The sequence below is a fragment of the Xenopus laevis genome, chromosome 5L (genome assembly GCF_017654675.1).
Source record: "Xenopus laevis strain J_2021 chromosome 5L, Xenopus_laevis_v10.1, whole genome shotgun sequence".
Classification (NCBI taxonomy): Eukaryota; Metazoa; Chordata; class Amphibia; order Anura; family Pipidae; genus Xenopus; species Xenopus laevis.
Window position 1 is genome coordinate 148990521 of NC_054379.1, and position 26797 is coordinate 149017317.

General features: G+C 40.2%; 1 protein-coding gene across 1 annotated transcript; it reads left to right on the plus strand.

Moving 5' to 3' along the window:
• The first annotated feature begins 146 nt into the window (after window positions 1-146).
• Window positions 147-26797, plus strand: grhl1.L (grainyhead like transcription factor 1 L homeolog). Its single transcript, NM_001095602.1, is given in 16 exon segments — window positions 147-243; window positions 7702-7888; window positions 8744-8814; window positions 8907-9270; window positions 10961-11037; window positions 12004-12160; window positions 12502-12613; window positions 12960-13054; window positions 19264-19422; window positions 19928-19979; window positions 21800-21939; window positions 22212-22252; window positions 22803-22891; window positions 24244-24329; window positions 24803-24867; window positions 25205-26797. Coding segments are annotated over 16 exon segments (1830 nt in total). The 5' UTR covers window positions 147-223; the 3' UTR covers window positions 25320-26797.

A 26797-nucleotide genomic window follows, 5' to 3' on the forward strand; every position in this document is an offset into this window, starting at 1 on the left:
AATCATCCGCTCCCATCGCGTCCACGCCCCTCCCAAGAGGCGCAGCTGTAGCCAATCAGGCGTCTCCCAGCTCCTAAACCTCCTTCTCAATCAGAGCCAAGCTCAAAAAGCCAGAAAAGCCGACTAAACGGGTTTGTGCGCTCCGGCTCCCCCGACACACGCGCCGGCAGATCTGATCGACTGTCCCAACTAGAAAGTCCAGTTCCACCGACCCGAGAGCATCATGACACAAGACTACGACAAGTAAGTGAGCCAGTCCGTGTGTATATTTCTATATATGAGCTCCTGGGGTCTCCCCTCTCCCTTATAGCAGGTCTTATACCTTGTGTTTATTTCATGGGCAGAGAGGGCAATGACGCCGACCCTCTAATGCACCAATTGCCCCATTTATACCCCAGGGATGCCCAGCAGCAACGCTCATTGCCTATCCCTGTGTCCTATCCCTGTAGCGCAGCACCTGCTGGTCGGACATCCCTGCTTTAACTACCCACCCCTCCTCTTCTCTAACTGCTACTGGAAATCCCTTCAGTCCATGGAATAGGTGTCTCTGTTATTGGAATTGGCTGTGTGATATGGCAGCTCCCCCCCAGGATAGGTATGTACTGAGCCCAAGGATCTGGTGTATAGATGCACCTGCTGCACTCACTCTGAATTCTTCATTCCAAGGGCAAGTGTGAGAGTAATCTTTGCCTTTTGTATATTCTTAACCATTGTGTGTCAGGACTCAGATTATTATAGGGGCACCCTGCCAGGGTTAAGCCTATAGGATCTGTCTTACTGACATGTAGGCAGCCTGATGAAGCCTATAATGCTGCTAATTATTGGATTAGGGATATGGTGCACAGCTAAACTCCTAATTTGTATTGTCTAGAGCAGTGATCCCCAACCAGTATCCTGAGAGCAACGTGTTGCACTCATGGTCCTCAAAGCAGCTGCTTCTCTTTGAATTCCAGGCTTGGAAGCAAGTTTTAATTGCATAAAAACGAAGTATAGTGCCAAGTAGAGCCTCCTGTAGACTGACAGTCCACATAGGGGCTACCAAATAGCCAATCACAGACCTTATTTGGCACCCCAAGGGGCTTTTTCATGCTTGTATTGCTCCTCAACTCTTTATACATTTGAATGTGGCTCACAGGTAAAAAAAAAAAAAGTTGGGGACCCCTGGTCTAGTCCTACCAACTGCCTGAATAGTGACGCCTCTGTCTGTTTCTTTACTAGACCCTACAATGTGTCAGCTCAACTGGCAGGTAATCACTAGCTGAGGGCAGACTTTCCTGTAAGGCTTTGTATTGTCTGTACAGCTACCTGGTCATCTTTTCATTTGTTCCTTATACTTGAAACTTTATTATTTATGTTTGGTCTCATGTATAGCCTATTTGCTGTATCATTCTATTAACAAAAAAAAAAAATAAATATATAATATATATATATATATATATATATATATATATATATATATATATATAATATATATATATATATATATATTATATATATATTATTGTAGCATTTATATTGTTTAAACATATGCCTGTGTAGCGTCAGGAGTGTACATCAGTAACCTAAGGTAACAGAGCTCCAGTAAGTAGATGGATCTGATGTCGGGGTCCTGGATAAAGTTATGTCCCAGCTGAGAAAATGGCGAAGAGAGTGAATGTGGGTGAAACTAGACACCTGTAAGGCGTTGGCCATCTAAGCAGAATAGGCTCAGAACAATTAGTGTCTGCCATCAGCTCCTAGTCTCTTTAAATCCTTAGAAACTGACACAAACATGAAAAGGGTAGGGTCGTCTTTTCAGTAAATTCCCTGTCCGGCCAAGTGATTGACTGCTGCAGTGTGAATGAGAATGCCATGTCCTTCCCTGCTGAGAGCCTAAAAGAAGAAGTGTGGATTAGCCGAAATTAATAGAGGATCATTAAATCCCACCCGTATCATTAGTAGATTCCAGACCCCTAGTATCAGTTGAGCCAGAGCCGGTTGATGTGGATCATTCATAGTAACTGTCATTGGGTCTAATGAATGTAAGAATCCCACCTTGCCTTCCTGGTGCTTTAGTTCCTTTCTAGTAATCTCCTAATGCCCCAAGGCAAACAGGTAAGTGAAAATGTAAATATGATTTATTTCTACTTAGTACACATATAGGACTTGTTATCCAGAATGCTCGGGCCTGGGGTTTTCTGGATAAAGGATCTTTCTATAATTTGGATCTTCACACCTTAAGTCTACTATAAAATCATATAAACATTAAATAAACCCAATAGGCTGGTTTTGCTTCCAATAAGGATTAATTATATCTTGGTTGGGATCAAGTACAAGCTGTTGTTTTTATTATTACAGAGAAAAAAGGAATAATAAAAAAAAAATAATAATAATAAATCTGTAATTGGGAGCTTTCTGGATAACTGCTTTACGGATAATGGGTTCCATACCCTTATCTCCAAATTGGGCCGAACCCCGAATCCGTCACTAAAGATTCGGCCAAATACCGAACCGAATCCTAATTTGCATATGTAAATTAGGGGTGGGAAGGGGAAAACATTTTTCACGTGATTTCCCTCCCTGACCCTAATTTGCATATACAAATTAGGATTCGGTTCGGCCAAGCAGAAGGATTCAGCCAAATCCTGGATTCAGTGCATCCCTTATATACATACATATATATTTCGTATATTCTGCAATTTTTCTTCAAATTATATGTGTTTTACTAGTACAAGTATAGGATCTGTTATCCAAAATGCTTGGGACCTGGACTTTTTCAGACAAGGGATCTTTCCATAATTTGGGTCTCTGTACCCTAAATCTACTAAAAAATAATTTAAACATCAAATAAACCCAACAAGCTGGTTTTGCTGCCAATAAGGATTCATTATATCTTAGTTGGGATCAAGTACAAGGTACTGTTTTATTATTACAGAGAAAAAGGAAATCATAATTAAACATTGATGAAAATGGAGTCTTATGGGAGGAGGCCTTCCCTTAATTCTGAACTTTCTGGATAGCAGATCCCATACCTGTAACACCTTATCGCTGTGCCTGCTGGCTAAAGCTACTATTCCTGCTGGCACCCAGTATATGCTATGTATTCCACCTTCTGTTTATATTCTTATTAAGTCAAAATGTTTGCACACTCAAAACAAAACAATTGGACATAAGGGTGGTTTGAAAAAGTAATTTTTACTATTGTTCAAGAAAACATTTTACCTGGATAATGCCATACAATACATGGCGCAATTTATACAATGTTAAAAAGTAGCATAGAAAATTAATCACCCATTAGTCTCATGTAGCAAGCAAGAAATCAGCAAGGATTTCTTGCTGATTTCTTGCTTGCTACATGAGACTAATGGGTGATTGATTTTCTATGCTACTTTTTAACATTGTATAAATTGCGCCATGTATTGTATGGCATTATCCATGTAAAATGTTTTCTTGAACAATAGTAAAAATTACTTTTTCAAACCACCCTTATGTCCAATTGTTTTGTTTTGAGTGTGCAAACATTTTGACTTAGTATTGATATTGGTTACCTTTGGTAGGGGTAACATTTGTTTTTGCACCTCCTGCTAATTTTTGAACGTTTTTGGTGTGCCCTCCACCCATTATTAACTATATATGTTTATATTCTTATGAATGACTTATAAATGCACATAGTGATGTCATCGGTTAACATCAGTGATGTCACTTGTGTTCACATGACTCAATGACACTTGTATTACACTATATTAACTGTGAGTTTCCTGCTGTGTATGAAATCGGCTTTGTCCTTTTTAAAGGACCATAACATTTTTTTTTGGTTTTGAATGTTTTGTTCCTTGTGTGATGATGCATCAGGATAATATTGTGGTTTCTGTAGATAAGGGCACAATAAAGTTCTGATAGGCTGTCTGTCTCGCTGATGAACCTTCAGCTCACATTTATTAGGCTGGAAGGAACGTTGGAATCCATCAGCTTCGCTCTGTACTCTGTAATTAAGAGAGGCAATAAAAAAAATCACTTTAGTCAACAGTCGCTGTTAAATAAATGGCAAAAGAAAAAAAAAAAATGGAACCCTCCCTAAAGTTTTGTGTGGGAAATAAGTTTCTGCCAAACCTGAGACTGTGCTCCTCTGTCTGAGTGATCACCCTGGCTCCTCGCACGCCTTATAACACAGCAGATTCCCTTCCAGGCATTTATGAATTTCAACTGAATGTTGCAATGGGGTGGGACTGCCACAAACACCTGTTTTTCTACCTGCACTTGGGAAAGTAGAGCAAAACAGAAGCTCTGACACTCTGTCTCTGGCTGAGAGCGCAAGGGGTTAACATTACTCACACTGGGGAATCTTTTATTTTACATTAGTCATAACTAGGGCTTCCTTGATTTTTTATTTCTTTACTGTAAATACTCAGTAAAACATACGGGCATAGGGTTTTTTGTTTAAAAGAGTACTGATGGTCGCAGGTGGGGAACATTTTAAGGCAAGTTAAAGGGGGATTGCCTATGACTAAGTGCTAAGGGGTAAGCATGAAACGCGTTGGGCTCCATGTGGGGAAATGCTATGCATTTTAATATGATATAATAAATTACTTTTTTATCAGCATGCATATAGAGTAATAATTCTTTTTTGCAAATTAAAGGGGGATAACCATCCAAAAACAGTTATTTGGCATTATTTCTAAGCCTCTTTCCAATATACATTTATTCCGACAGTTTATATTCTCTGCATTTCTGATTCCGACACTTTTAAAATTATTGTAAAAAGAATGTGTATTGAGAAAGTTGCTCAGAAATACGTGTTTAAGCATGGAGTTTCCCTTTAACGTCTCCCATTCTAATATTATTTCATCCTGTTTTGGGGGGGAACAAGAGAAACTATACTCTGTGCTTCCTGCAGTGTCTCTTCTTCTTAATTGGGTTGTTCACCCTTAAATTAACTTTTATTATGATGTAGAGCAGCGGCCCCCAACCTTTGCCCCAGGGACCAGTGTAAAGCCCTAATTTTTTGCAATGACTGGGGGGATGTCAACCGTGCGCCACAACAAATGCCGTGGGTGCCCGCGTCAAATTCCGTGGGCGCCAGTGTCAAATTCTGCTGTCCCTGAAGGAATCATCCCTTCCCTGAGACTATTTTCGTGGGCGTCCGCGTCAAATTCGGACTCGGTTTTGCGGCCCAGTTCAAGTATGTCAGCGGTCCAGCGGTTGGGGACCTCTGATGTAAAAAGTGATATTCTGAGACAATTTGCAACTAATTTTTTTTTTTTATTTGTGGTTTTTGAAGTTATTTAGCTTTTTTTATTCAGCAGCTCTCCAGTTTGCAATTTCAGCAATCTGGTTGCTAGGGTTCAAATTACCCTAGCAGCCATGCATTTATTTGAATAAGAGACTGGCATATGAATAGGAGGGGGCCCGAATAGAAAGATGAATGATAAAAAGTAGTAGAGCCTAAAGGATCTGCAGTCACAGCAGCAACCCCAGCTAAAATACAGAACATTCTTACTGGGTGAATGCAGCAGCAACCTAATCCAAGGGCTATTGATGAAAAAATAAAAGGTGAGAATTGTGTGATTTACACGAGAGAGAAAGAGATCCTGCTAATAACATGGGAACCTTAATCGGCTAATTCTGCAAAACAACCCAGGGCTTTCTTGGTGTCATTTTGTTTTTCTATGGAAAATTCAATATTCAGGAACAAGAGAATTCATAATGATCCCGGAATTAACTTCTGGGCAGTAGGGACAGGAAAGTGGGCTCCTTTATAGGGTTATTTCCACAATCCTTATATAAAATATATGGGCTTTAGAAGGTTTTTTTTTTTTTTTTTTTAAATTCCCAGAATTCCACCCCCCATTATTTTAGTGTATTTTTTTTTGTATCCCAGCCAGAGTCGATACATTTTTTTATTGCCATGCAAGTGCTTTGTGGATTTTATATTTCATTTAAATTATCTCAGAATGGCATCTTTCAGCTTGCTGATTTTTATTGGCCGGCAGGGCGCTGTGTATTTGATGTGTAAATTTCCTTATGATGACATAACTGGTGAACTATTGCAGCAGGGAAATTGTTGTACAGAAGTGTGTGTAAGCGGAACACTGAGATTTAGTGATTTGTCTGTGTTCTGTTTGGTGTTGTTAGAAGTTTAACATTGGTGAAGGATTCCAGCTTCCATGATGTCTTGTTGCTGGTGGGGCTGAGGGTTTAATGGATTTTATTATAGTTTAACACAAGTTGAGCTGTCCAACCTGTAAACCTTCGGCTGTCCCTGACGGAATCATCCCTTCCCAGAGACTATTATTCCGCTGTTACTATAGGCACCATCTCTCCCTACTATACCTGCTATCCCACAGTCACACTCCCTTCCCAGAGACTATTATTCCGCTGTTACTATAGGCACCATATCTCCCTACTATACCTGCTATCCCACAGTCACACTCCCTTCCCAGAGACTATTATTCCGCTGTTACTATAGGCACCATATCTCCCTACTATACCTGCTATCCCACAGTCACACTCCCTTCCCAGAGACTATTATCCACTGTTACTATAGGCACCATCTCTCCCTACTATACCTGCTATCCCACAGTCACACTCCCTTCCCAGAGACTATTATTCCGCTGTTACTATAGGCACCATCTCTCCCTACTATACCTGCTATCCCACAGTCACACTCCCTTCCCAGAGACTATTATCCACTGTTACTATAGGCACCATCTCTCCCTACTATACCTGCTATCCCACAGTCACACTCCCTTCCCAGAGACTATTATCCCACTGTTACTATAGGCACCATCTCTCCCTACTATACCTGCTATCCCACAGTCACACTCCCTTCCCAGAGACTATTATCCCACTGTTACTATAGACACCATCTCTCCCTAATATACCTGCTATCCCACAGTCACACTCCCTTCCCAGAGACTATTATCCCACTGTTACTATAAGCACCATTTCTCCCTACTATACCTGCTATCCCACAGTCACACTCCCTTCCCAGAGACTATTATCCCACTGTTACTATAGTCACCATCTCTCCCTACTATACCTGCTATCCCACAGTCACACTCCCTTCCCAGAGACTATTATCCCACTGTTACTATAGGCACCATCTCTCCCTACTATACCTGCTATCCTACTACTACACCGTTATTCCCACTGTTTTTATAGTTGCTGCTGTTCTGCCTTAAGGGGCAAGGAAGAGATGTGTACTTGTGTTGCTGTTAACATGTAAACACTACTGCCTCTCAGTCTGTAAAAAAGAGTAATAAACACCGCTTGGTTGGTATAATACTTGATATATTGGTTTTGTACACTGTAGACAATTACTTGGCACAGTTGGCAGTGATTTCTGCAGTATTTGTTTTGCCTTGTTCATCTTGGTTAAATGTGTATTTGTATTTACCATATGAATGTTATTTCCCTTTTTTGTAGGCTTGGATTTTAGGCAGCAGTCCGTTTAGTGGAATTTTCTGGTTCATATTAGTATTAAGTTGACCATACATGCCCCATATTTGACCAGCCAGTGTGACAGATTTCTAAGACTGTACTGTCTTCTAACCATCGGGGTCCAAAGTGGCCAATTATACAAGAACCATGAAAAAAATGAAGACCAATTGCATATTGCTAAAATACCTCGTCCAGTCATATTGCACATTTATTTGGCATTTACTGTAGACTCTATTCACCAATTCTCCTTCAAGCTCAATTCTTTCTTCCTTCCTACTAAAGTAAACGGCCGGTGTTGGTGCTTCAGAACGATGGGCTGTACCAGCAGAGGAGATCCTACACCAATGAGGATGAAGCCTGGAAATCCTTTCTTGAAAACCCTCTCACAGCTGCCACCAAAGCCATGATGAGCATAAATGGAGATGAAGACAGCGCAGCCGCCTTGGGACTTTTATATGATTATTACAAGGTACTGACCTCCTGCACAGGGTTTCTGTTATTGCCGGACCACAGTTGTCCTGCTGTGGTTTTAGAATATTGTGGTTGTCAGACTAATTGGCGCTTAGGGGCAGATTTATTAAGGGTCGAATTGAAAATTAGAATTTTCGATTATTATTATTTTTTTTTATGGTCAAAACTGTCAAATTCAAAAAGGGAATTATCCAAACATGATTCAAGTTTTTTTTAAAAAAAAAATCGAATTCGATTTTCGAGATTTATCATACTCTGGCCCTTTAAGAATTATAATTTGACTATTCGCCACCTTTAAAGGAATATTGACACCAAAAAATTAAAGTGTTTTAAAGTAATGAAAATATAATGTAGTGTTGCCTGCACTGGTAAAACTGATCTACTATTATTTATATAAACAAGCTGCTGTGTAGCAATCGTGGAAAGTTGTGTTTCTGAAGCAAACACACCAGTTTTACAGGGCAACACTGCATTCAATTTTTACTAATTAAAAATACTTTCATTCTTTGATGTTACTGTCCCTTTAAACCTGCCAAATTGCTGTATAAGTCAAAGGCAGATGTTTGCAGCCTTCCTGACATTTGAGTTTTTTGCAGGGAAAATACTTGAATCGAATTTGATTGAATTTGATTTGAGTTTTCAACTCGGTAAAATTATTTGGAGTTCAAGATATTTGATTTTCTTTTATAATAAATAATCGAATATTCGAATTTCGAGTAAAATCGAATTCATGCGAGTTAAAAAAAAAAAAAATGGCATGAATTTGAATATAGATAAATGTGCGTCTTAATGTTGTAGCAGTGTTCTTGCAGTTGTTTGCATTGGATTCATGAAATAATGTTGAATTTGGCAGGTTCCCAGGGAAAGGAGGTTGTCGGCAGCAAAGCAGGAGCACGACCATGCGGATCATGAGCACAGCAAAAGGTTTGCCCCATCTCTCCTTGGTTTTATAAACCATTATCTCAAAGTGCCGTTGTCATTTGTGAAACGCTCATTATGTATTCTCGTTTGTAAAGGAATGGTTTGCCTCAGATCAATGAACAAGCCCTGCTTCCAGATAACCGAGTGCAGGTACTGAAGACGGTGCCCTTTAACATAGTGGTGCCCCTGGCCAACCAGGTGGATAAAAGAGGTCACCTGACCACGCCGGACACAACAGCTGCAGTCTCCATCGCTCACCCCATCAAAACCGAATCCCAGAGCCATTGCTTCTCGGTGGGTCTTCAGAGTGTGTTCCACACGGAACCGACAGAACGGATTGTCGCCTTTGACCGAACTGTCCCTTCTGACCACTTCACCTCTAACAACCAGCCCCCTAATTCCCAGAGGCGCACCCCTGACTCCACATTTTCCGAAACATATAAGGAAGATGTACCAGAGGTAGTAGATTTTTATCAAACTATGTTTAACCCTTAATCAAGGCTTGTGCAATGTAAAGCCACAGCTACACCATACCTTCTCCTAACTGGCTGCACCGTACCTTTCTTAAAGGGATACTGTCATGGGGAAAAATGTTTTTTTCAAAATGCATCAGTTAATAGTGCTGCTCCAGCAGAATTCTGCAATGAAGTCCATTTCTCAAAAGAGCAAACAGATTTTTTTTATATTTAATTTCGAAATCTGACATGGGGCTAGACATATTGTCAGTTTCCCAGCTGCCCCCAGTTATGTGACTTGTGCTCTGATGAACTTCAGTCACTCATTTCTGCTGTACTGTAAGTTGAAGTGATATCGCCCCCTCGCTTTCCCCCCAGCAGCCTAACAAAACAATGGGAAGGTAACCAGATAGCAGCTCCCTAAAACAAGAGAACGGCTGCCTGGTAGATCTAAGAACAGCACTCAATAGTAAAATCCAAGTCCCACTGCAACACATTGTTACATTGAGTAGGAGAAACAACAGCCTGCCAGAAAGCAGTTCCATCCTAAAGTGCAGGCTATTTCTGAAATCACATGACCAGACAAAATGACCTGAGATGCACAGACACACCAATATTACAACTAATAAAATACACTTGTTGGTTCAGGAATGAAATGTTACATTGTAGAGTGAATTATTTGCAGTGTAAACATTTAGAAATAAAAAATACATCATAAAAATCATGACAGAATCCTTTAAAGCATCTACAATTATACGTTCCATAGGGTTGCAAGGCACTTCTTGAGGCTTAAAACACAGTGTCTGAAGCATCATATGTTTTTAGAAAACCTTTTCACTTCCCGTGGATAATTGATGGGTTATATAGTAGCACCAGCTGGATCAATAACCTATATTGACCAATCAGCACTTGGAATTGACTTGTCTAGTGCAGTTATAAAAATGAAAGCAGACCTCTGATTGGTTTGTGATTCTGGGTTGTCACAGTCTACTCAGCCGGACACGAGGGTGATATACATGTTTCTGTGGTTTTGTCTTTAAATAAAACTTGAGATCCAAAAGAAAATCTCTAGTTAGAAAGCCTTATCAGAAATGAGTAGTTAATGGTCCAACCAGCCATAAAAGCTAGAGGTTCAGTGCACACAGTATTAGTCTTGAGCATTTCAAGCAGAAGCGATATGTATGTGCCCATAGCACTACCTAATGAATAGGGTCATTATTCTGTTAGCTGGCTTACATTTATCTTCTTTATTTTCCTTTCATTGCAAACTGGGCAAGGAGTTCCACTTGTCGACTTGGCCTTTCTATACCAAGAAACTGTAACACTGCATAGAACTCAACACGACTCCCATAATCCTCAGCCAAACTGTTTCCCCTGTCTGTGTTCTTTCCTGAGACTTTAATAATCATTCGGTTATGTTTTAACTAAGTCTCTCTTGCAAATATGAAGTTTGAAATTCCTTTCTGCAAGTGTTAGCATGATAATAAGAAGGGAATTTTCTGATTTTTGGTTTAATGAGGCAGGGAAATGAGAGAGATGTATATCGATATCACAAAGCAGGGAACCTGGGCTCTGCTGTTTGTAGTGCTAAAGCAAACACAGTAATGCCTGAGCTCTGCTCTATTTGCTCTACATCTCTTTTTTGTTCAGGTAGAGTTTTTATAAGAGTGTTTTTTTTTTTTCTTTTCTTCCAGGTTTTCTTTCCACCTGACCTGAGCCTACGAATGGGCAGTATGAATTCTGAAGACTATGTTTTCGATTCTGTTGCTGGGTAATGTCTAAACACTGTTTCACGTGTGTTTCTATAATCGTATTTTTGCTTTCACTTTTAGGGCAGAGACATGCTCAGATTCAGGGATATTTGTCGCCCAGCGACAATCCTCCTCTTCTTCGGGGCAACTCATCTCCCCGAACTACCTCCTGTTGGTTAGGATGTAAATCGGAGCGGAGCACTTCATTTTCTGAAGTCGCCCGAAGTTGCCTCAAATGAATTTAGATTCTAGCAGGTGGGAGGCAGCTTGGGGAGATTAGTCTCCCTGAAGAAGAGGTGATTTATCGCCGGGCGACTAATCTCCCCAAATCTGATCGTTTGTCTCTGCCCTTATTTTGTAGAAACAGCTTGGTGCCGGTGAGAGGCGAGGTGGATGGGAGCTGTTGGTGGGAGCAAAGGGTGGGCTGCACTTATTATCTAAAAATAAATTCTGTTTAGTATAGTTTAAGTTTTATGTTTTTAACTAATGGGGAAATACATATACCCATAGATGGAATCTATGAAGAACACACCTGTTTGATAAGAGATACAGGAACCTGTTATCCAGAATACTCTGGACCTGGGGGTTTCCGGATAATGGATCTTTCTTTAATTTGGATCTCTATACCATATGTCTACTAGGAAATGTAAACATTAAATAAACCCAATAGGCTGGTTTTGCTCCCAATAAGAATGGATTATATCTTAGTTTCGATCAAATACAAGGTACTGTTTTATTATTACAGAGAAAAAGGAAGTCATTTTTAAAAAAAAATATTATTTGGATAAAATAGTCTATAGGACTAATACGGAGCTTTCTGGTTAATGGGTTTCCGAATAACTGATCCCATATCTGTACTATATATGAGAAGAAGCTTATCAGAGGCAGGGAAATAGTCTTTATCCCACAATTGCTTTCTAGATCTAGGCATTTGTACAATTGCCACTAACCGTTAATATGATATCCTTTTTTATTTTCTTATCCAGGAATAACTTTGAATATACCCTTGAGGCATCGAAATCCCTCAGGCCTAAACCTGGGGACAGCACGATGACGTATCTGAACAAAGGCCAGTTTTACCCCATAACTCTAAAGGAGATTGGCAGCAACAAAGGAATACATCATCCAATCAGTAAAGTTCGGGTAAGTGAACTCAGACCAAGTGATTTGGTCCGTCTTGTTTTTATTTATCTTGCTAGAGAGGGCAAATAATTTAAAAAAAAAAAAAATGTATAAAAAATAAATAATGAAGACCAATTGAAAAGTTTCTTAGAATTGGCTGTTCTATAACATATTAAAGTTAACTTAAAGGTGAACCATCCCTTTAAGCATCATGTCTTTTTGGGGTCAGGACTCCGGGCAGGCTGTAGGTGTACAATATAGCAGCTCCAACTTTCTAGCTGTAAACTGCGGGGAAAAAGCAATGTTGTGTATGCTGACGACAAGTGCTCTGTATCCTTATGCTTTTCGTATTCCCCTTTCAGAGTGTGATTATGGTTGTATTTGCTGATGACAAAAGCAGAGAGGATCAGCTCCGCCATTGGAAGTACTGGCATTCACGGCAGCACACGGCAAAGCAGCGATGCATAGACATAGGTAAGCCCTTCGCTAAGATCTTGCTTTACGGCTGTTTCTGACGTTGTCTGCCTGGCTGGGAGTCTTTGAAATTAGACCACATGCATTTTTTGAGGTTTATATTGGACAATACCTGTAAATGAAACCATATATCTGTTTCCTTTAAAACTCTACGTAACGATTCATAGAAGGGATCGGTCTGTTTTGGGAGATGGAAAATGTTATAATTGTTCATCAGTCCCTACCCCAGCGGAGCTTACAATCTAAGCTTTTATTATCAGGAGTCAATTGACTTGCCTGTATGTTTTTCGAGGTGGGAGGTACCATTTGGTGTTCTGCCGTCTAACCTTCTTGTCTTGTTTTTCAGCCGACTACAAAGAGAGTTTTAACACCATCAGTAACATTGAGGAGATTGCCTACAACGCCATTTCTTTTACCTGGGACCTGAACGATGAAGGAAAGGTAAGCATTCAGTCTTCCTTGTTATTATTTCTACTTCTGTGACTTGTGAAATGAAGATTTGGGCGTGTTGCATTTATTATCGGCCTACGCTGTAATTATCTCCTATGTTTTCCCTCTATGAATCCATAATCAGAATCCAGCTTCAGACTAATTACAAACAACATGCTTAGTAACTGTTTAGTTGTGTAAACCGTCACCTTGCTGCTCTGGAAAATGCAGTAAATATTATGTTTATTAATATTATTTCCAGCAGAAGGGCATTTATCCAATATACATAATTAAAGGGACAGGCTGTAGAAATAATAATGTTATACAAAGAAATCGTATAAAGGTCAGAAGAAGTTTGGAAGGGGTGCTGGTGTGTGTTGAGGTCATGGGCTGGGAGGGCGTTGCCAGAGTCAGGCTTACATATGGCACACAACCTGCTAGAAAAGAATTGCACTAGCCCATGGGTAAACCACTGGGTTTTAGACCGACCTGCACAACACTAGAAACCAGGGAAGAAACCAAGTTTAAAGGGCATGGAAAGGCAAAAAAATAAAATCCCATTTTTAATGGAAATGAAAAAGAACCCTATCTCCAATATACTTTAATTAATAAATGTGTACCGTTTTTATAAGAAACCTGACTGTATGCAGTGAAATTCTCCCTTTATTTAATGCTGTGGATAGGAATTGTCACACGGTCCCTAACTGCTCTGGGAAACCATCATATTTATGAACAGCAGGGGGATCCCCCGTCTTCCCAGCCATGCAGAACTCAAGCAGCTTTGTTTGTTTCCCTGTAGAGCAGTCGGCGACTGTGCAGAGATTTGTATTGGATTTTGTTTTTGCCTTTACATCCCCTTAACTGTTTCCAACTCCAGCTGCATGGAGCCAGAGTTAAACAGATAAACTGGGATTCTACAGTATTTGGAGGATTATTTTGCTGCAGCCACTGATTCTGCAGAGTTGGAGAAAGTTTGTATTAAACAATACAAAAACTATAAAATCCACATTAGATTACATGACAACACAGGACCCAGTACAGTCTGTATACTCTGATTATTAATCAGTCTTGCTGCTTCTGGCAGATATTATTTGACTTGTGCTGTTTTTACAATCTATGACGATTCCTAAGCAGCCCAGACCACACTGAGCATGTGCACAGTCTTGGTCTTGCAAAGATGTTTAACAAAGTTACAAGAAGGTGACCCCCTGTGGCCAACTTTGAAAGCATAAATCATTTGTTTTATTAGGCCTCTGGTGCAGTAAGTTTGTTTAGTATACAAAATACTGCATTTCTAGCCTTATTCTATTTTAGACTTTACTTACCCTTTTTACATTTTCATGGAATAACCTTTAGGCTACACTGGAGATTTCCAGACTTGGTTTACTTGGTTTACTTCCCAGCAGAAGTTGAGAAACTCTAGTTTTTGGGTTTCCAACTTTGAAACCAGACAAAGGTTGAATCTACATCATTCAGATGCAGACTGCATTGGTTTCTGTGTAGCCATGCAGCATGCATCTAAATTGATTGCTAATTAGCCATGCAGGATGTGGGTTCATTATGTGTCTTGTTTTAAAGGGGCCTTAAGGCAAGTCAACTGTACTTTAAAACATTGAAAGCATTGTTGCCTCTATTATGACACCGACTTTCCCAGGGGAGCTCCGCAGCATTGAGGATGGATGTTCGTGAAAGGGTTAATTGGCACCTTGTAAAATCAGTCAATGGAGGTTTTTAAGCTGATGCGAGGGGAGATATCGCATTACCTTGTTGATTTGGTTATTAAGAAACATTGTGTGGGCTTCTGCTGTAATAAAGAGACCTCTTGTCCCAAAACAAGGCATTTGCCTAAAACACCTTCCCCTAATAGAGCGGAATGGAAAGTTGTTGTTTTCATTTTTTTCCCAGCAGAGACCAGTCCTTTTGGAATATTTCTTTCTCCTTGTTTATTTTTATTTTTTTTCACATGGAGTTGGTTTGTTTGAGGTATAATGAAGTATATTATTCCAAGCCGGCTATGTACACAGCGGTCGGAATATGCGCCTCGCTCTTCCTGAATAAAGCCTTTCTGGATAGACCTGGTGGGAATGTTTGCTAACAATGGATCAGGTAGAACACACACCAACTCCGGAGCCCAAAAGAAAAGGAGTCGCCCATGAATGGTGGCATAAAGCTGACATTTAGTGGCGGCAGCCATTGTTGACAGCTCTGCTGGAAAGCCACAAGCGTAATGTCTGGGAGAATTCATAAGCAAACAGAGCGAAGATTTGTTCAGCTCCGGTTCCCATTATTTTATTGTATGGAAGGAATAAAGGGCAGTTAAGTGCATAAGAAATAAAATCCTGGCCGAATGCCTGCACATTTTTAAAGGAGAAATTCCTATAAATGCATATTAAGCATTGATTTTTAAGGATGCACCGAATCCAGGATTCGGTTCAGCATTCAGCCTTTTTCAGCAGGATTTGGATTCAGCCGAATCCTTCTGCCCAGCCGAACCGAATCCTAATTTGCATATGCAAATTAGGGCCGGGAGGAAGATAACGTGGCTTTTTGTCACAAAGCAAATTAGGATTCGGACTCTGTTCGGTATTTGGCCGAATCTTTCGTGAAGGATTCGGGGATTCGGCCGAATCCAAAATAATTGATTCGGTGCATCCCTAATTTTTATGTTATGACGTGGCTTGATGCTCTTATTTGACAAGTTCAATATATGTAATTTTATTTTCTGGTGATGGGATCCCTCTGGGGTTCATAACTGTCCTTACAACCCCCTGGAAGTCGCAGTTAACTGCGCTGAGCCGAATGCTCACCATGTAACTACTTAAACCTTGTAATCCTTTCCCTCATCCTATACTCAAGATGCCTGGAAAGTGCAATTAATAAGGCGTATCCGGGCCCTGTATTGTGAGTTGTAGAGAAAAACCAAATCACACTAAGGCCGTAATCACATGCTACAGGATTCTATGGAGGGGTTAAGCAGAACTCTACCTCCAGTGTGGAATTATGCCAAAAAACATTACACTTGCAGGATTAAGCAAAGCAAATAACCCGACCCTTCTCTGCCTCGGGGGACAGCAGCACTGTATATCTTCAGTGTGTCACAGGTTACTAAGAGCAGCCACCAAAGCTGTGCCTTCAATCTTCCTTTTCATTTACCCAGAAGTTTTATTGACCATATTCTGCTCACCCCATATGGTTATCCAGTAAGAGTCATAGATGTAATTTGGACATTAGAAGCTGAAAGAATGTAAGGATTCTAAAGAGACACAATTTAAATGTATGAGGAGAACCAGTCTATAGGCTATTTAAAAAAACATTTAAAGGGATAAAGAGGGGCAATAAAGTATATTAAATCTGTGCAATATGTGCCTTCCATACAGGGTCACATAGACTGTTGGTGGTTTGTGGGTTATAGTGCCACAATGTAATAGTTGTACCACCATCAACACCATTAGCATCTTCAGTAGAGAATCTGGCTCTCTATTAGGGCCCCTATTAACAACAGTTCGTCCCCAAAATAACAGTGTTTTTCTGCAAATCTGGCTGCTGAATTTGAAGCATGCTGTACAAAGTTACAATGATGAGAGCGATTTGGAGATATGTCTAAACTCTGAATTGCTTCTAAGAAGTGGTAAAACTGGTTAGTGAAGTCACTTAAAATGACATTTACAGGTATGAAGCCATTGGCCTGAAGTAGGCCCAACCCAAAGGAGCAATCTGTTAAAGCATCTTCATCTGGTTCCACCAGATTCTTTCTGTCCTGTCCAACAAAAGCAAAAAACAAAGCAAAACAAAATAACCCGGTTTCTCCTCATTCTTCGGTCCCGAACTGAAAGTAAACATTATTTCTGCTAAGTGCTGCACCTGGGACGTGGATGTAGAAAAAGAAAAAATAGTTGTCTCCTGGCGTTTACCGTTTGAATTTGTTACTTGGAGTGTGTTTGGGTAAATCAAAGTCCCCCAGCTGACCTATTAAAGGTTGCATCATGCAGCTATTCCCTAGTCATTATCCTCATCCAGATATTGGTCGTTATACATTGGTGTACCTTGGATTTGCTTCCTCTGACTTGCTAAGCTTCCTTATCCCAGTCCCTTAGCTAACTCTTCTTATTGTGGACTCAATCGTATACACAAAAAAATAGGTTTCAGACCACTCTCTAATCTGAGTGTTTTGTTAGGCTTATTCTTTGCAGGTGGAGAAGTTTCTAAATGCTAATATGTATCAGCCTGTGTCTAAATATTACACATATATTTAGGTATTGTATTCCTATATTACTGCTCCGTGCATTTTTACATTTTTCTCTTAGAGACTGATATTTCTAAAACTCCTCTTTCGCCGCCCTATATCCTCCTGCCAGAGCCTTTGTTGTCTCGCCCCCGTGTAGTCACACAAGTGCTGCCTCTCCCATACGTGTTTGTCAGAGTGAGGTGAATACCTGACTCGTTAATACCACAGAAGCTGGCGACGCCTAATACTCCATCTGGGTGGGTCGCTCCTGCGGTATTTCTCTTAAATACAGGCCTTGATGTTCAGAGATGCAATACAAAGCCTTTTATATGGTAATTTGTGCTGGTGAGGGCAATGATTAGGTGCTGATACATCTGGGCCTTTGTTTCTATCTCTTCTGTATCATACTCTTCCTCTGTTCCTCCATTTGTTGGCTTCTCATGTGCCCAGGAACACTGCCCAGAAGTCATGCAGGCGGCCATTTTTTTAGTGTCTGATCCAACTCATTCTAATATTGTTTGAATGTGGTTCTGTTCTGTGATGTATGTTGGCACTTTATAAATGCCTTGATAATAAATTATCAGTTACAATAGAATACCCAACCTCTGTCTACAAATCCCAGCACAGGGGTCGAGCACATTTTACACCATTTTTCACCCCACACAAATTTCTTCTCCCTCTGAGCTTGTCCCGTTGGCTGGAGTAGTTGAAGCAAGGTTTTGTGATTGTGTAAAATAATGACATTTTTTTGGTCAATCGGGAGATTCTCAATTAAGGAGTTACACCTCTACTAAATGTGCAGTGGAAACGTATGCATTAGGACTAGACCGATGCCATTCATGTTACACTTCATTTTAGGCATAAAACCTTTTACACCGTTTTATAAATAGAGCCCTCGGCCTGTCATGCTAAGTTACCACAGGTTGAACCTTTCCTCTAGTGTTTTGCGATGCTGTGAGCCGGGTTGTCAAGTCTAAGTTTAAAAACCAGCCAAAGTCGGCTACAAAACCAACACAAAACTAGCCAAGAGGCACTTCAAAAGTAGCCCAAAATAGCACAATATGTGCAATCAAAAAAGTCTAAAAAATAAATGCATATATGTGAAAATACACCTTTTTCAAAATTTTTTACTGATTTTTCCACAATGTAAAATAGGACAAATTCGCCCGTCACCAGGGATGTAACTACAGAGGGGGGCCCAGGAGGTATAGGGGCCACATAAGGCCCTAATACACATATAATTTCAATAAATATTGGTAAAACAGGTCAACCTCTAGACATTTTGGGGGCCAGAAAATTTTTGCCCAAAAATTGTCTGAAGTTGAGGAAAGTATGCTTAAGAGTGACGAGACACTGGGGTACAGAGCCCAAAATCTGGTAACTCCCGACTTCTACACAAGTCAATCCCATTGCATGCTGGGTATTGTAGTCTTACATTAAACTTGGCAAACTGTTAAACAAAAACTACATTACCCAACATGCATTGGGAGATGCAGGCTTGGCACATTAGGGCAAGAAAAAACTTTGGCTGGTTTCCAAAGTACAAACCAGCCAAGACCCAAAACGTAGCCCAAATCCTTGCCTTGGCCAGTTTGTACTTTCAAAACCCGGCTTTAAATTAGTAGCCCAATTTGGCTGGAAAACCGCCAACCTGGCAACCCTGGCTGTGAGGTAAACTAATTGGTGGCAGCTCTGACTGATCCCAAAGGAGACAGCGCCCTCATCAAAATGAGGCTGCCTGAAGCAATTACACCCATTATATTATTATTATTTATTTATTTTTTTTAACCTTTAAATAAAAAAAAAAAACATTCCAGTTCCCTGGCATCGTTGCACATTAATTTTGGGGATGCTGTTTTAAACCATGCTCTATATGGCCTGAACCATATCCATTGTATTTGCCTTTCCTATTGGAAGAATGTATACAGACATGCCTGTTTCTATTTTCTTTTTTGGCTGTAGCCAAATGTAACGTATTTATCTATTTTTTTGGCAGGTGTTTATATCTGTGAATTGCCTGAGTACAGATTTCTCCTCCCAGAAAGGCGTGAAAGGGCTGCCTCTGAACCTTCAGATTGACACGTACAGCTATAACAACAGGAGTAACAAGCCAGTGCACAGAGCCTACTGCCAGATTAAAGTCTTCTGTGACAAGGTGAGGCTCCTGCTGGTCCCTGATGTCCGAACTACCACGTTGCACAGTTATTCACCAACCGGAGCAGATGTAGTTCCTACTGAGGCAGCTCAGGTTTTGTGCCGTGCTGCTATTGTTATTATGCTATAATCATATTGCTTGTGCCATGTAAGCTCTTTCCAGCATTCTAAAACGGTACATGATTTACCATTAGAATTTTCTTGTTAAATATACATTTCCAAGATGTTTAACGGACATGGGCACCATATGGCTCTGGAAGGTTCCACCTCTGACCTACAGCCAATGTAAAGACACCTGGCACCAGCTGTGCATCTTCTAGTCTACCGGTGGAATGGAGGAACCAATGTCCCATGGTGCCATCCAAATATAAACTCCTATGTATCTTAATAACATTTACTATGGGGGGGGGGTGATATAGGGCAGATTATGAGTATCCAAGAGTTTTTTTTTATCCTCCCTTTTGTGTGATTTTTAGCCCTCACTTTTCTCTCTCTCTGTGTTGCAGGGGGCAGAGCGTAAAATAAGAGACGAGGAACGTAAACAGAGCAAGCGAAAAGGCAAGTGTTCTGAGCCCAGCTCCCAGATCAATACTTGTAAGTAAAAATGATTGAAGCCTTGGAAATCATTTCACTTACAGGAGACTTGTTTGTTCAGCTTTAATGTCGGCAACTCCAGTATCTGTTATTGGGGAAAGGGTCCCAGGCCTGTGAGCTGCTTATAGCATGGGTGTGAGACGGATTCCTTTATAGCAGGGTCATGTTCCTCCATGGATATCTAACTCTCTATGTACAGGAATTCGTTATTGTCATTCTGATACCGGGGCTGCTAATACTTGGACATGTATGGAAAAGACAATAATGTGATAATGCTAAAGAGCACACAGGGTTTATTTTTCATTTTAAATAGTCTGAAAGCACAACTTCTGCGAATAAGTTTTACACACGAGTTTTCTGGGGAAATGCATAGCACCCCTAGTGGCCATATCAGTTGTTTATGGAGCATACCAGTACAGCTCCAAGCATGTATCTACAATACAAATACAGTATATAAGCAGCCTTGAAATGTGTGTCCTCATAGTTTGATTATCTATTATAAAATAAAATCACTAATGGGGAAAACAATTTCTATAATTATAAAACTGGATGATTTAATCATTTTCATCCTGTAACGCAGGAACATTAGTCTGTTGGTTCAGAGTCAACAACTTTTTTAATTTAATTCAGTTATTTTGTGTAGTGCAAAATTGTTTTAACTCACCTGAGGCTAAAAGTATCTCCGTACCATGCAGTTTTATCTAAACCGCTATTTTGTCAGTGGCGATGAGAATTAGTTGGGTTCTCAAAGGTGGAAAAAATACCCCTCTTTGACATGAACTCATTCAGTTATGTTAAAAAAAAAAAACAAAAAAAAAAAAACAAAAGTACATACATTTCCAAAGACATATCAGTTTTTTTTTTTAAAGGTTATGTTTTATATGTTTTAATAAACATTACAAAAAAGAAAAAAATATATTAATATACCAATAAACATGTGACATATCATTGTTTTTAAACTGATATAGATGAATGAGAGGAAATGATGATAGTCTGCCTCTGACTTATAGGAACCATTTCCCCACCCCCCTTTAGGCTCACAATGTTCTGCAACCACTCCCTTGCCTTGTTCCATTGGGAAGTGATGGATTGTGGGATTTGAATTCCCTCTACTTTCCACAGAATCTTTCCGCCACCCACTATGGAAAACAGAGGGACTTCAAGTGCCAGAATCCTTCACTTCTAAGGGCTATTCCACACGGGGAGATAGCCTTGCGTTTGCGGTCGCGGCGACAAAGCGCCGCGCCAGTCGCCGCGACCGGCGCAGGCGACAGTTTTGTATGGGCGCCTATGTAAAAACGCCTGTGCTAACCACACGAGGCGATGCGCTTTTCAACAGTCGCCTGAAAATGCCTCGCCAGGCTTTTTCAGGCGACTGTTGAAAAGTGCATCGCCTCGTGTGGTTAGCACAGGCGTTTTTACATAGGCGCCCATACAAAACTGTCGCCTGCGCCGGTCGCGGCGACTGGCGCGGCGCTTTGTCGCCGCGACCGCAAACGCAGGGCTATCTCCCCGTGTGGACTAGCCCTAAAAGGCACAACTGAAGTGAATGAGCTCATGTAAAAAAAGGGGGTACATTTTCTCTAACCAATGAACATTTCCCATGTCTCTGCCCCGAGTAAGCATAAGGGTGTGGATTACTGGCCCCTACAGTGCCAAGTCTCTGGTCAGTTTGGAGCCATGGTCTGAGTGGGCGGCATTGGGCTTAACTTGTATAGTAATTAGTTATAAAGACTGTGTGGCTGTTAATTCTATTAACTAGAGCCTTTTCTTTCCTCCTATAGTCCAGGATGTTAAAGTGGGGCTTCTTCCAACTCACAAGAGGACTGACATCACTGTGTTTAAGCCTATGATGGATCTGGACACTCAGCCTGTCCTGTTTATCCCAGATGTCCATTTTGCCAACCTCCAGCGCACCACCCATGTAAGTGTGAAGTTCTTTTGTTGCATTTGCACTACACACCAAAATAAAATATTTACTTACGATTTTACCTGTACAATATACAGGATCAGTTCTAGTAACCCATAGCAACCAATTGGCAGGCAGCATTTACTGGTCTGTTTAAACACAAACCTCTTACTGGTTGCTGTGGGTTTCCAGTCCTGGAGCACTTCATAATATAGGACCCCAATTGTTTGATAAACTGTGCCAAAAATAATGGTCCTTTTCTTTCTTTCTTTTTTTTTCTTCTCAAGGTTCTTCCCATTTCTCCGGAGGACATGGAAGGCGAATTGAAGTAATTAACCCTTCCTTACTTTCCAGACCAGTATTTGTAAAATTGGCTTCACGCTGCTTACTTGAGAAAGGTCTTTGTAAAAGGGATGCCAGTCCTATAACCCTGCAGATGTGAGCTGCCAGTGTCCTCTAGAAGTTCCTATTTTATAATATATGTTAGAGCAGAGATATAAAACATGCAGGCCTCCAGCTTGGGTTGAGCTGTCAGGGGATGCGGATAAGTTGATGAGTACAGCTGGAGGCTGCAGTTTGGATATGACTTGTTTGGAGGATTGATGGTACAGAATATACTTAGACTTCTGCTAGGAGAGTACAGAAAACCATAAACTGTGGCCCTTAACTATGACCTCTGCTTAATCAGTGGGTCACAGAGGGGAGCATCTTGGCCTAAATCCAAATTAAATCATTGGTATCCATTTAATCTGTGATCCGCATTTTCATTAAAACAAAAAAAATGACATATTTAAAGAGCAGCTAAAGAATGTTTTGTGTCTATTAATTATACAGGTTTTAGCTTTGTTGCAATTTATGTATTTTATTGTCTTTACCAGCCCTGGAATGAAGAGATTGCCCTTCTCCCCTGAAGAAGATTTCAACACACCCCCTGCTAAGCTGCCACGGGTGGATGAACCAAAAAGAGGTAATTTTGTCTTGCTCTTCATTATGCCTGCAATATAGTTCTTGGCTGCTGGGACACTATTGGGCTGTAGATTGGTATATGAATATTTTCAGTGGAAAAAGATGGTTTTGGCCGCTCTAGACTCACCCCTTGTATGTTCAAATTAATTCAGCTCCATTCTGGTGAACCGGGTGCTCAGCCACCAGCGTTCCCACTGTAACCAGACTTACCAACATCACCTGACGCGTTTCAGGAGCTACTCCCTAGGGAGTTGCTCCTGAAACACGTCAGGTGATGTTGGTTTGTGACCTGTTGCAATAAACCACCATTTTCTCTTTTAACCGGAGTGCCGCCTTTCCATCCTTTTGCAAGTATGAATATTTTCTGTTTCAATATGTTTATTGACATAAATAAAAAAAAAAGCAACTTGCGTAACAAACAATGCAAAAGAATGTACATCACCTCTGAGTAAGTACAATCAAATACTGGGATCATAATACAACTAGACGATGGTGTAAATAAAAACAAAAAGATTATCATAAGTCAAATGACTGTCCATCAATGATCGTTGAAACAGAGCAAACTTGCATTACATATATTTATGAACGTGGGCAAGTATGAATATTTTCAGCTGTGTGTAGGAGTTTATAGGTTCACTGTGTATAGCTTTTAGAACAAGTTCTACATAAGCATAATTCCCTACAGCAGAGCACCGACCATTATTAGTTGTTTGGAGTCACTTGATCAGTTTATGTGCCTTACCACAATGGTGAGCACCTTTTTGGGCAACTTCCCTTGGCATTTAACTGCATCTAGCAAAATAGACTTTCATTGTATCCTAATGAGTTATTGCAATAGATTATACATTTGGGCTCTACCAGTCTACTGTACATTTGTAGGTCTAGGGTTGTATTTGTTGGAAGGAGATTGCAAATTTAGTCATTCTAAAAGGGTCACTATATCATGTATACCACTCTTGCAGATATATATAGTGTAGATGTATGATATCTGTACAGGGGGCTATCCACACCCCAATGACGTCATACTATGTCCCTTGAAACTCCCAATTTGGGCTTCTTGTAATTGGATTACACTCTATACCTGTAGAGGGTGATAAGGAGTTAATGGCAAGACTGCAGGCTGATCCAGGGACACCTTCATGGAATCTTTGGAGAAATAGAGGGACAGTTATTTACTGATCTTTAACGTTTTCATTAGGCAAAACCTTAGGGCAAATAAAAGTAAACTTTGCCTTTTTAGAAACATGGCTTACAATTCACTTACAGCATAAATAATACCAGGTTAAACACATTAGCTTGTATTTGGGTAAAGATACTTTGCTGTGGATATTGATTAGACTCTGTTTCTTTCAGTTTTGCTCTACGTCAGGAGGGAGACGGAGGAAGTTTTTGATGCTCTGATGCTTAAAACACCAACTCTTAAAGGATTAATGGAGGCTGTAAGTATTGGTCTATGGTATATAATGATGTTGTACTCACGGCACCCATTGTTGGGTTGATTTTCTCATATTGCCAGAGGGCCGTTGCCAGTAGCCTCCCATAAGCAACTGCTCTTATTTTCCAATCTGTAGTAGACTGTTAAAATGTCATCGCTGATTAATTTCTATCGGCAACTGCAGTTGGTAAATCTTCCCTGTAGCCCACGTTTTTTGATACAATCATTAATTTTCGATTGCTATACATTTCTCCTCTCCTGGGAAGATCTGTGATTTTTTTTTGGCCAGATTTGTGTGCTGTGCCAATGGGCTCTACCTTTTGCAGAATGTTAATTTGGCTAAACAAAGCCTCACCCAGTTTATTATATTCAATGAACCTTTAAATGATAGATATTCAAGATTTAAGAAGAACAAATCTACCAAAATGCTAACGTTGGATTAGCGTTAAATTCTGGTTTTAATATTTTTTATTTTAGGTCTCTGAAAAATATGAAGTCCCCATTGAAAAGATTGGAAAGATTTTTAAAAAATGTAAAAAGGGGTAAGTGTCCCAGTGTTGCCTGTTGCCGAATGTATCTATCTAAATAGGTATTTTTTGTGTTTAAATATTAATTTAATTCATAGTTTGGGATATTTTTGTATGTATGAAAAAAAGATGGAATTGCTGCAGGAACAGGTGAATAGAAAAAGCTTTGGTTGCCTTATCTAAAGCTGCAGAAAGGCCTTGATCTAAAGGCTGCCAGGGACACTCATCTAGGCCCACAGATGGTGTATGTAAGCAAGTCATGATTATTGTAACTTACCAGGGGGGTACAGCGGGAGGTAGTGGGGTCCAGTAAATGAAAAGATTAAGGTCTAATAGTATCATCTCTTCCTAGAATCCTGGTCAACATGGATGACAATATAATAAAGCACTACTCCAATGAAGACACATTCCATCTACAGATTGAAGAGTCAGGTGGCTCCTACAAACTGACGCTCACTGAGATTTAGGCATTCACTAAAGGACCCCAATGGACCTACACTTAAACCAATTAGTGACTTGCTTTGGGGAATAAAATCCAAGCTTGGTTATATAAGCTGAACCATTGACCACCGCCTTCAGTGCTTCATGGACTTTGCCTGCTGGGAGAAACCACGTTCTGGGCAATGTCATAACGGCTTACCCCACAAGTGACCAATCACAATCAGATTGAGAATATTCTGTGTCATTGGGAGTTTTGCCCAAATGTGTTACAGGAAGCTCTGGCAGGAACAAGTGAGAATATGGTGAACTGGTGAAGAGAAGAGACCTATCCACTAAGAGTATTGACCCAACTAAGCTGCATTGCCTTGGAACAGCAATTATTGGCATATTACAAATATGAACTTTTAATATGCATTATATTGTTTCTCTATATAGAAAACCAAGTCAGGCTTGAAGTTCAGTCTATCCTTCTCTTTATCTATTGAATGGCACCTGTGCATGCCAGGATGGGGCATTTACACTGCCAGAGGCACCTACAATGTCTTGCAATGTCAGGGCAGCCAAGGCTGTTGCTTCTTCTTTCCGTGCAACTTACAACTAACTGCCTTGTATGTGAAGAACAAAAATGTGGGTTTTACGATTGTAAATAGAAAGTGCAATACATTTTTTGTATTTGTAAATGTGTAAATATATTTTCATATTCCTCATAAATAATATATAGCCATTTTTGGGATGTGTACATAGAGCTTAGATAGGCAAGCTCTGTGATAAGGATGACAAACCGCATGCTTTCTGGAAAACTCATATTTTGAGATGGAGGGGAAGAGATGCTCAGCGTTGATTATTTGCTTCTTTGCTAAAGTATGGTTACAATCTTATCTCTTATGGATAAGGGCAGTTTATAACATTAGTTGATGGGATACTTTCCCAGAATCTTGTAACTACCGGTCAGTCTCTTTCCATGAGCAGGTGTCCGGCGCAATTATTTAGGCAGACCTTAATGTGCTGAAGCTCCTCAAATCTCCTCTTAAAAAACATCCACTGGGAACCACAACTATTGGAAGTCTGAAGCCTTGACAGGATCTTACTTTCTATCTTTCCCTTTAATTCTAAAATGTATTCATCTAGTGACGTCCAAGGAAAAAAAATGCTATTTGACATACAGCATTCCTTTTATTAAATTATTTCAGGGGGTGGTGGGAAGGGGCATTTTTATCAAGTTGCCATCTGAATGACTGTCTCAGTAGAGGCAAAAACCATTATAAATGAAATTTTATGCATTCTGTAAAATAGATGTCGACATAGTATTCATGGACAACTCTAGTTAATGTTTAGATTTGGTTTTGCCTGGCATAGACACCAACGACCTATTGTGTTTCCGATTAGACCGTCTAGAAAACTGTATACGCTATAAAGCCAATTCTGGAAGAGAAAAGTTTACAAAATACCTGTATTTTAATTTCCTGCTGTCGCAGAAGCTATATCTTGGTTTTACAGGTACCTT